This window comes from Ochotona princeps, chromosome 4, assembly GCF_030435755.1.
Source record: "Ochotona princeps isolate mOchPri1 chromosome 4, mOchPri1.hap1, whole genome shotgun sequence".
Taxonomy (NCBI): Eukaryota; Metazoa; Chordata; class Mammalia; order Lagomorpha; family Ochotonidae; genus Ochotona; species Ochotona princeps.
In genome coordinates, this window is record NC_080835.1 from 48,348,259 (window position 1) to 48,359,766 (window position 11,508).

An 11,508-nucleotide genomic window follows, 5' to 3' on the forward strand; every position below is an offset into this window, starting at 1 on the left:
TCTCAGTGTGTGTGTGTGTGTGTGTGTAGGGAGGGAGGAAGTGAAAGGAGAGAGACAAAAAGAAAGAGAGATGGTTGAACCACAAAAATCAGAAAGATCCAAAATAGTAACTTTGTACAGATGTAGTTCTGTAGTCATAAGCAAGGATTATGTAGAACTGACTATTCTGTTTACCTGTGGAGGTAAATTTCAACATAATTAGTAATGATTAGCTTGACTGGAAATCTAAATGCTTGAACCCAGTTTATGTATGTTAAGATAAGCTTATCAAACGTCAACTCCATTTGAACAATTCTCTATCCATTTGAGTGTGTTATTTTTATTGTTCATGCTAAACAAAGTAATGTGGATGCATTCCAAATTTTGCTATTTATCATAGCTATTTGTCAAAGTATGCCTCTATATTTCTCCTAGCTGTCTAATTTTAAAATCTTCATTTAAAATTATAGACATTTAATTTTTTAGTTTCTTTTAAAATTATTATTTTATGATACAGTTCCATAGTCTGGGATTTTCCCTTCTCCTCCTCTTCCTTGCATCTCCCTTCCACCCACTGATTTGCCCTCTAGTATTACAATGGGTAGTCCTTGTGTATACCTCAAGGTGGACAATGGATTCTAAATACAATGTTGTGTATGTTTTTTCAACTTACATAGCAAAAAAGTAGCCAAAGATGTTTGCTATTCTTTTGTACTTCTTCTTTTTTAAAAAAATTTATTTATTTTTATTACAAAGTCAGATATACAGAGAGGAGGAGAGTCAGAGAGGAAGATCTTCCGTCTGATGATCCACTCCCCAAGTGACCACAATGACCAGTGCTGTGCCGAACTGAAGCCAGAAGCTAGGAACCTCCTCCAGGTCTCCAATGCGGGTGCAGGGTCCCAAAGCCTTGGGCTGTCCTTGACTGCTTTCCCAGGCCACAAGCAGGGAGCTGGATGGGAAGTGGAGCTGCCAGGATTAGAACCAGCGCCCATATGGGATCCTGGTGCATTCAAGGCGAGGACTTTAGCCGCTAGACCACAGTGCTGGACCCTCTTTTGTGCTTCTGAAACATGACTCTGATTTAAAATTCCTCACTTCTTCATTGATGTTTTAAAGAGTCCCAATTACAAGCTATTGGCCCTTCTTCAAATTGCCAACTTGACTGTGTCAAAAGATTATGTCATCACCCATCCTGTCAAGAATCCCGGACTCAGACTCTCAGCTACTGGACTAAGACGTTATGCTTCCTATGCTATACCTATAAAAGGAAAATAGGCTTCTCTTACTACAATGGACAGACAAAACCAAAGCTCTGTGTTTGAGTTCATCCTTTTAGGCTTTTCTAACTTTCCTGAATTCCAAGAGCAAGCATTTGGGATTTTCCTGGTTGTGTACCTGATAACTTTCATAGGAAATGCCATCATTCTAGTGGTCATCTCCCTGGACCAGAGCCTCCACATCCCCATATACCTGTTCCTCCAGAACTTATCTGTGGTGGAGGTGAGTTTCAGTGCTGTCATCACACCAGAAATGCTGGTGGTCCTCTCCACAGAGAGAACGACAATTTCTTTTGTGGGTTGCTTTGCACAGATGTACTTCCTTCTCCTCTTCGGTGCCACTGAGTGCTTCCTCCTGGGGGCCATGGCTTATGACCGATTTGCTGCCATCTGCCATCCTCTCAACTACCCAATGATGATGAACAGAAGTGTTTTTAGAAAACTGGTAGTGTTCTCATGGGTTTCAGGGATTATGGTGGCCACGGTGCAGACCACATGGGTGTTTAGCTTTCCCTTTTGTGGTTCCAAGGAAATCAATCATCTCTTTTGTGAAACTCCCCCAGTTCTTGAGCTTGCCTGTGCAGATACATTCTTGTTTGAAATCTATGCTTTCACAGGTACAATTTTGATTGTTACAGTTCCTTTCTTGTTGATACTGTTATCTTACATTCGAATTCTCTTCGCCATCCTGAAAATGCCATCAACTTCTGGGAGACAAAAGGCCTTTTCTACCTGTGCCTCTCATCTCACGTCTGTCACCCTCTTCTATGGCACAGCCAATATGACTTACATCAACCCAAGTCTCACTACTCAGCAGAGACCAAGAAATTGATGTCACTGGCTTACACACAGCTTACACCTCTGCTGAATCCATTTATCTATAGCTTGCGAAACAGTGAGATGAAAAAGGCTTTGATGAAGTTATGGCAAAGAAAAGTGGTTTTACACAGCGCCTGACTTGTTGAGAAGTCTTCTTGTGTTTGGTCACTGTCCAACTGGACTTTATTTAGATTTAATAAACAGTGAAACCAGTTTGCATTTCTTGGGATGAGTATGTTTAATTTGTTGAGTTCTTCACCTTCATTTATCAAGAGCATGTTTACGTGTCAATATTCCCATACCTCACACAGATGCATACTATTCTTTAAATTGAGATTACAGTTGCTTCAGCAGTTTATAAGGAGTGACATTATTGATGTTTTCTTTTTTTGTGTGTGATGATAGATCATTTGACGATAACCTAACTTAGTTCATATTTATAGATTCTGGTGCTTTAATTTCTACAGAATATTCTTCATACAGTGAGTTTGATTGGGGAAGACAGAGTGGCCTAGGAGGCTAACTTTGTACCTGTGTGGTTGGCATCTCATATGAGTGGCTGGTTTGTATCCTGGCTGCTCCACTTCCCTTCTAGCTCCCTGTTACTGGTCTGGGAAAGCAGCTCCAGATGGGCCAAGTGCTTGGATTTCTGCACTCATGTGCGAGACCTGGAACAAGCTCCTAGCTCCCAACTTTGGACGGGCTCAGCTCTGACTGTTGTGGCCATTTTTGGAGTAAGCCAGCAGATGGAAGATCTTTCTGTGTCTCTCCCTCTCTTTGTAATGTTCGCTTTAGTAAACAATAAATACATATTTTTCAAAAAGTGGGTTTGATAAATCATAGCAAATAAGTGTTTGCAAATTTTTATATATGCCAGTGTATTACTTGTATAATTGACTGAAACTTTAGACTGACCTATATAACCCACACTCTCCACTTACTGGGTTTATTTCCAAGAAGCCTGCAAATAGAATTGAAAAATCTGTTCCATGGATGCTAAAAGAGCAGCTCATATTTACTAATGGCTCTACTCAGAAACAGAGATTCATTATAGCACACAGCTTGGTTTTATCTGGTTATTTTAGTGTATGATCATACAGAGAATATCATGTGACCATTTTTAAGGTCACTTATACTATTATAATCCTTTTCATCTACAAACCAGTTTTGGAAATCTAGTCAAATTTCTTTTAGGCCAAAAGCCACCATACTGGCCACACATATAATTTCTATTTCTTTTGGGACATAAATACAAGGGTACTTCAACAAGGTTGCAGGAAAATGGAATGAGATGTTAGTTTGGCACAAAATTTCTGAGGAAATAATGTGCATTTTTTATAATATACATTTTATATAAAATTTGAAGACCCTTTGAATAACTGAGTTGTGTCTATTTTATGTGTATCTTTGCCAGACTAAGTAAGTAGACATTCTGTAACAGTGAAAAACTTAACATTTTCAGACTGGTGCCATGCTATAGTACATTAAGCCTCTGCCTGCGGAGCCAGCATCTCATATGTGTGCCAGTTTGAGACTCTGCTGTCCTACTTCTGATCCAAACCCCTGTTCATGCACCTGTGAAAGCAGCAGAGGATGGCCCAAACACTTAGCTCCTTGCACCTGTGTGGGAGACCTGGAAGAAATCCCTGGCTTCAGACTAGCCCAGCTCTGGCTATTGGGGCCTTTTGGGGGAATGAACCAGCAAATAGAAAATCAATCAATCTCTCTCTCTCTCTCTCTCTCTCTCTCTCTCTCTCTCTCTCTCTCGCCCTGCCTTTCAAATAACATATTTTAAAAATAAACGTAACATTTTTCTGTTCTGAGAGAGACAGTAGAGAAGCTGCATCATTTTCCTTCTATGAAGCAATCAATCATTTCATGGAAAGCCCACACCCCTTTTCATAGGGGTGGAGGTGTAATTCTAATTAGAGTTTCAAAGAGGAAAAAAAGGAGAAAACGCCATTATCAGAGGGCTGAAATCTCTGAGTAATATCTGGATGTTTCACAATGTTGCTTTCAGTTGGACATCTAACAAGCATAGGCAAAAGTCTTTCATGGGAAATTCTGAAATTTCCCTCTGTTAGCTATTAAAACTACCCATTAAGTATTGTCTGTCTGTAACAAACAAATAAGCAAACAAAAGAATCCAAACACAAAACTTCCAAAGAATCACTCACTCATTTGTTCATTTGTTATATAAAGCAATTTTTCTTAAGAAAAATTCTCTCAAAAGAGATCCAAATCTCAATGATCCAGTCCTTGCTTCTGAAGATTTGCAGTTTATTGGATAGTCACTAGACTTTGAAAGATCCCTAACTGCATACTGTTTCCTGTGTCACTGTACTTTGACAAACAATGGTTTGCACTGGCAAGCCATCTAAGGGAAATTACGATAAAAAACTAGGCTGCATTAAGTCTGTGTGTGCATGTGTATATTCAAAGTATATTGGGCTGCAAAAAGTTCAGGGAAATGGAATTTAATGATAAGAATTTCCTATAAACAGATTTTTTAAAGTACCATAATCCATTAATTATATATACTCATAAAAATATTGCTATAGAGAGAGAAAGTTGAAGCCCTAGTTCCTAGTTCTTCAGCACATGATCCTCTTTGGGGACAGGGTATTTCTAGGGATAATTAAAGCTAGAATATTAAGACAGGTCCTCGCCCAGTGCAATTGGGGACCTTAGGTAGACCGGGGAGATTTGGGTAGAGATGCAACCAGTCCTGCCCATAATTTGGGTTTGGACTTCACAGCCTCCACAGCATGAGATAAAAATATTGTCGCCTTAACGGTCAGTGAAAGTGACACTTTGCTCCTGTGGCCCCAGCAAACCAACAGCGTGTATTTTGGTGAAATATTTAGTAAGTCTTCTTTTCATCAATATATAATACTCATTAAAGAAAATCTGTATAAGCCTCATGACTTGAAGTCAGCCAAACAATGAATGTTTTGGCATCTCTAAATACATATTTGAAAAGTAGTCTGAATTGGAATCTGATAATAGGCTGCCTCTGCAGGAAAGGTTTTGTGAAAATTATTTCTACACTATTAAAGGGTTCTTTTCAGAAGGCATTATAATGAACAATATTTGTCGTTAAGCTTCTTATGGATTTCGTCACAAGCAGTAAGGTACCTATGTTGCATTCTTGAATATTCACTGCATTAGAATTTTAAACAAGCACACTTGGGAGAAGTACCACTTCCCCTGAGGCTTCTTGTGAGTTGGGAGATGGGTCAGTTCAAATCCTTACAGTCTGGTTAAAGAATGTACAATTCTGTTCACTCAAATTTATCATCATTTTTTACATCGATTACTATAATTTTTTAATAAACAACAGCACTTTGGAGGTTTTCTACAAATTCTAAGAGTTGAAAAGGGTCCTCAGACTACAAAGTTTGTGAGTGCTGTTTTAGAGAGTTCATGGTAGGCAATTTCTCAATGACTTGTAGAGAAAGGAAGTACATCATGATTTGCTTGTGCCCACTGTTCGCCTACTTTTCCTGAAAATGAAAATAAGAGGCAACACAAATACATGTGTTTCCTGGTCCCTGGTCTCTCTTTGTAGAGTGGATCTGTTTCCTTGGTAACTAAATTGTAACTGCCTCCAGTGGCCCCTTAACAACCTCCCTCTGCTAGGGTGATTCCACTGGGCCGTGACTAAGAATGATTAGGGAACTTGGTCAATAAGTTTCCTCGGGCAAGAAATTGGTTCCTCTGGAACTTGTTAAGCATTAACTTCATAGGAAAGAGCATGCAAACATTTACTGAAATTAGCCATAGAGTTTAGACCTTCTGGGAACAGTCACCAAGGGCAAACAGCGTCAGGAATCAGGGACTATGAGCTTATTCTTAAAGGGTTAGGTCTCAGCTTTAAGAGATGACAAAGGAGCAATTAGGTTAAAATGAATCCTGAGTTTCTAATGAAGCCACACTTCTGAGCCTTTCCTTGGGATTACACACTGGTCTAGGCTAGGGGGTGTGAGACGTCTTTAAAGTCTACTTTAGCTCCAGCTGTTCCCCTTCACCTAGCTCCCTTTTGGCATCTCAGACATCAGTAATATTTACCAAAAACTTGCAAATGCCGAGAACTAGTTGTGAAATTTCGATAACTCAGTTATGGCACTTTGAGGCTTTGTTGTTCAATTGAAGCATGTGAAGCTAAATTAAAATAAAAACAAATGGGTCTATGAGCAGAACACAGCTATACTCTCCCTGATGAAATGAAAAAAGTACAGAGGACTCAGAAGAATGAAAGAGGAGAAGTGGCAAATCCCAGAGGTGATCATGGGGTGAGCCATCTCAGTGACACAGGCTACACCCAGATGGTGCATCTCTTGGTCTGGGCACAGCCTGTGGTCCCTCAGTTCTGCCCCAGAGCAACACAAGCCCCTTGCAAAGAATGACACATTCTCCTAAGAACCATTCAAATGCCCGTGGAGGGCTAGAAAGGTTCTGTTTCCACCTAAAACAGCCACAAATTATATCCAGAAGAACATGAGCAGAGAGGGAGAGTATTCCATGATGACAATTTTATAACAAAAAGCTAAATAGGGCCCGGCGGCATGGCCTAGCGGCTAAAGTCCTCGCCTTGAAAGCCCCGGGATCCCATATGGGCGCCGGTTCTAATCCCGGCAGCTCCCACTTCCCATCCAGTTCCCTGCTTGTGGCCTGGGAAAGCAGTCGAGGACGGCCCAATGCATTGAGACCCTGCACCCGCGTGGGAGACCCGGAAGAGGTTCCTGGTTCCCGGCTTCGGATATATGCGCACCGGCCCGTTGCGGCTCACTTGGGGAGTGAAACATCGGATGGAAGATCTTCCTCTCTGTCTCTCCTCCTCTCTGTATATCTGGCTGTAATAAAATGAATAAATCTTTAAAAAAAAAGCTAAATAAAAACACATGAGTATGAATGTATAATGAATATACGTGGATGCCTGCTAAGAGGTGCATGCTGCTGCATGCTGTGTTCTTTCCTTTAATGCTCTCCATAGTCTCACAGTGTGGCACTAATATTGCCTTTATTTTATTCATAGGAAACCTAGCTGTGGAAAGCATAAACAAATTGTTCAGAATGAAAATAGAATATCTTTACTCCAGGTTTCAAGTTTTTTTTTTCCCCCAAGTTCCAGGTTTTTGACTACAACCTATGCTCATTGGGTCCCATTAACATCTTAATTCAACTCATGTTTACTCAATGATAACTCCATGTTAGAGCCTAAAACAAGGAGTCTCTACATGGGGCTTATGGTAAACAGTAAAAGACACATGTAAACTTATAAATCAGCAGATCATCACGAACCAAGATTAGAGTTTAAAGGAATATAAATGCAAACCAACAAGTTTGCCTATCTGCCTGCCTATTCATCCATCCCATCCATCCGTCCATCCATCCATCCAACCACCCATCTTGACAGACTGGAGAGGTCAAATTCCAAAAAACTGATGTTGACACTAAAATCTGAAGCCTGAATAGGAATTAATCAGGAGTTTGTGGTAAACAAGTGGTGCAGAGTGTCTGGGGCAGAAACAACAAAGTCTCTGTGATGGAAACAGGCACACTCCAGGCAAAGAACCCAGAGGAGGTCAGTGTGTGCTTCGCAACTGGAGAGGTATGAGACTAGATGCACCGGGTCTCAACCCTTCATCAAGGAAGCTATTGAAAAGGCTCCGTTGCTATCTTTGCTTTCATTTCTTTTGACTTGGTGGGGTTCTTGTGTGAGTAACAGTTTATGTATGCTATATACAGAATAAAGACTATTCATGCAATGACTATCAGCTTAAATAAAGCATTATAATTGAATAATGCAATTTCAACTCAACTTCAGTCTTTGTATATCTCTAATGACAGAAAAGTTTTTTTTAAAAGATTCATTAATTTTTTTAAGGAAAGGTAGATATATAGAGAGAAGGAAATACAGAGAGAGAGAGAGAGAGAGAGAGAGAGAGAGAGATCGATCTTCTGTCCACTGGTTCACTCCCAGTTTGCAAAAGCCAGAACTGAGCTGATCTGAAGCCAGGAGCTTCTTCAGGGTCTCCCATGTGGTTGCAGGGTCCCAAGGCTTTGGGCCATCCTCTACTGCTTTCCCAGGTTACCAGCAGGGAGCAGAATGGGAAGTGGAACAGCCTGGATATGAACCAGTGCCCATATGGGATCCTGGCAGATGCAAGGTGAGGATTTAGCCACGAGGCTATCACGTTGGGCCCAGCAAAAAGTTTTAAACCAAGTTTAGACTTAAGTAGATTTTCATTTCGAAGGGACCTTTGAGAGGTTGCAGGGTGGACAATGAAATAGGATGGAACTCTCATGGATTTAAGATTCTAATTAACTGACCAAGGGGCTGTCTAAGTGAGAGGTGTGGTAGGCTGGGCTGAGAAGGGGATGGAGGCATGGGGAGAATGCATAGACGGGGAAGTGCTATGGTGAGACTGACGTCACCGTTAGTGATGTATTGGTTAAGGAGAGTGAGAGAATGGAGGAGGGGCTGACAATAACTCCTGAAATAATCTCTTACGAAATGAAGCAATATTTTTTGGACAGAAAACATCCATTCTTAATTAATAATTATGTCAAGAATTAAACAGAACTACATTAAAATTAAAGCTAAAATAAGAACATTCTTAGAAACAGTGCAGTTAGATTATACATATTTTTAAATTTTCTACATAATGCTAATAAACTGTGCTTCAAACTGGTTGTATTCATCTAATCTCAATGTAAACTGACAAATCTTTTAGTAAGTTAAATTCTTAGTTTATATTTAAATTTTTAATTTATATATACATTTATGTTATATATATGTTATAATTTAAATTATATTTTAAGTTGATGTGTAGAATTTACATCTCCATTTATAATATCTACCCTGGTAAGAATAAAACTGTATTTTATTCTTAGTTTCTTTTTCTCAAATCCACTCCTCCCTGCATTAGCTCTGATAGCTGAGCTCTGATACAGCTATCGCTAATGGCCTAGGAAAAGTGGAGCTGGACCAAGTGTTCAGGCTCCTGCAACTCATGTAGATGTAGAAGAAGCTTCTGGCTCCTGGTGGTTGGGTTTGGAACGGTCCAGCTCTGGCCTTTGTGGCTATTTAGGGAGTAAACCAATATATGGAGGATTCCTCTCTCTCTCTTTCTGTATGTCTCTTCCCTCTCCCTCTATATAATTCTGACTTTCAAATAAATGAATAAATCTTTTTAAAAAAAGTTATAGTCTGTGTGATTTCTTTTAAAATTTACTGCGATCTTTACCTAATACACAGCCAGTTTATGTATGTGTGACGCAGGCACTTGAAAAGTATATATGTTTCTTTGGGATGTCAAGTTAAGCACACATACACACATAAAGTATTTACACTAGTATTTCCTGCCTCATTGTATCCATGAATCACTGGAACCTTTGTTTGCTGCCACCTGCTGGACAGAAAGAGCTCAGATGCCTCTGTCATTGGCCTCAGGAGAGCCTACCTGGGCATCCAAGCTCATTCCACCATGGGCTGTTGCCACTGCACAGAGGTTTTTGGATTGCTGCTGGAACACTGATAGTCTGGCAAGCTAAATACAAAAATGGGTTCAGGTAGAGTGATTCAAGAAGTGTTAGAATTGGTGACATTTAATGTCTGACAGCTCATGAGACCTGACAAAGAGAGAAAGGTCAAGAAAAACATGGGTATGTATCCACCAGTACTCACTGGAGGTAAGGTCCAGAACACACCCTGCAAATCCCAAATGCATGAGCGCTCAAGTCCCTTGTAAAAGATGGTACAGTACTTACCTATAATCTATGCACATCCTCTTACAGACTTCAACTCATCTCTAGAAATGCCTCTATAATGCAAATGCTATATAATACACTATTTCATTTAGGGAATAATGATAAGTAAAAGAATTGTTATCTGTTCAGTTCAGATGCAATTAAAATATTTTCTTTATCTGAGAGGCAAGGAATCATGGGGGAGGTGCTTCATTTAATCACTGTTTCACTTCTCAAATGGCCAGGGCTGGTCCCGGCGCAAACAAGGAGACGCGGTATCTACCTTGGTCTCTCACATGGGTGGCAGAAGCCCAAGTCTTTGGACCATTCTCCCCTGCCTCTGCAGGCTCAGCAGGGAGCTGGGTTGGAAACAGAGCAGATGGGACCTCAACCAGTGCTCTGATTTCAGATATTCGCATTGTAGATGGCATCTTACCTTACTGTGCCACAGTACCAGCCCCTCTAATAGTCATTTTCGCTCTCTCTCTGTTAAAGAGTTTCTTATTTTTATTGGGAAGGCAGTTCAGATTTACAGAGAGAAGGAGAGACAGAGAAAGATCTTCCATCCACTGGTTCACTTCCCAAAAGGCCACAAAGGCCGGAGCTGAGCTGATCCGAAGCCAGGAACCAGGAGCTTCTTCTCGATCTCCCACATGGGTACAGGGTCCCACGGCTTTAGGCCATCTTCCACTCCTCCCAGGCCACAAGCAGGGAACAGGAGGGGAAGTAGAGCAGCTGGGACACAAACCAGTGCCTATATGGGATGCTGGCACTCATGCAAGGAGAGGATTAGCTATTTGAGCCACTGTGCCAGGCCCAGAATTTTTTTTAAAGCTTTTTGAATCATTGTTTTATTGTCTTCCTATTGCCCGTGTGGCGTTGGGAGGTTTGAAGCCATTCTTGCTGCTAATGAAAACTATGACTTTACTTTCCCATCTCTGGAATCACATCAACACCACTTTCTGCTCCTTTTGTCAGAAGGAATTGCTATGCATCTATTGTATATATGCTGTTGGGAACTGATGTGAGCCCTCACTACAGCATCATATACTTTGTTTATGAGATAGACAGAGAGACAGAGAGAGGGGGAGAGAGAGAGAAATAGATTCTGGCTTTGGTGAGGCAGAAGATAGGTAATAGCATGAACACACTGTCTTTATTTTGCATACTTGGGAGACAGTAGTTGTGGGCTTAGACTCAACAGTGGAGAAAACAGTAATATAGGGCCCAGCGGCGTGGCCTAGCGGCTAAAGTCCTCACTTTGAACGCCCCGGGATCCCATATGGGCACCGGTTCTAATCCCGGCAGCTCCACTTCCCATCCAGCTCCCTGCTTGTGGCCTGGGAAAGCAGTCGAGGACAGCCCAAGGCTTTGGGACCCTGCACCCGCGTGGGAGACCTGGAAGAGGTTCCTGGTTCCCTGCTTCGGATCAGCGCGCACAGGCCGTTGCGGCTCACTTGGGGAGTGAATCATCAGATGGAAGATCTTCCTCTCTGTCTCTCCTCCTCTCTGTATATCTGACTTTGTAATAAAATAAAAAAGAAAACAGCAATCTAATCTATGAGGTGACCAACAAAAAAACTAAAAGGAGCTCACTACTTTTCACTCTTCTATTCTGCTGTGCTTCTAGAACTTTAAAAAATATGTATGTTTTTAAAAAAGAAAAAAAATGCAT

At 40.9% G+C, this 11,508-nt stretch overlaps 1 protein-coding gene and 1 long non-coding RNA gene across 2 annotated transcripts in view; one reads left to right on the plus strand and one right to left on the minus strand.

The window, feature by feature from the left end:
- The window catches only part of LOC131480199 (uncharacterized), a 19,955-nt gene extending 10,345 nt beyond the window's left edge, over positions 1 to 9,610 (minus strand). Inside the window, exon 1 of the long non-coding RNA XR_009245325.1 lies at positions 9,478 to 9,610. This is a non-coding gene — a long non-coding RNA (uncharacterized LOC131480199). The remainder of the gene's footprint in view (positions 1 to 9,477) is intronic.
- Positions 1,272 to 2,216, plus strand: LOC105942275 (olfactory receptor 10A3). Its single transcript, XM_012929410.2, is given in 2 exon segments — positions 1,272 to 2,047; positions 2,050 to 2,216. Coding segments are annotated over 2 exon segments (942 nt in total). The 5' UTR covers position 1,272.
- Positions 9,611 to 11,508: the final 1,898 nt, after the last annotated feature.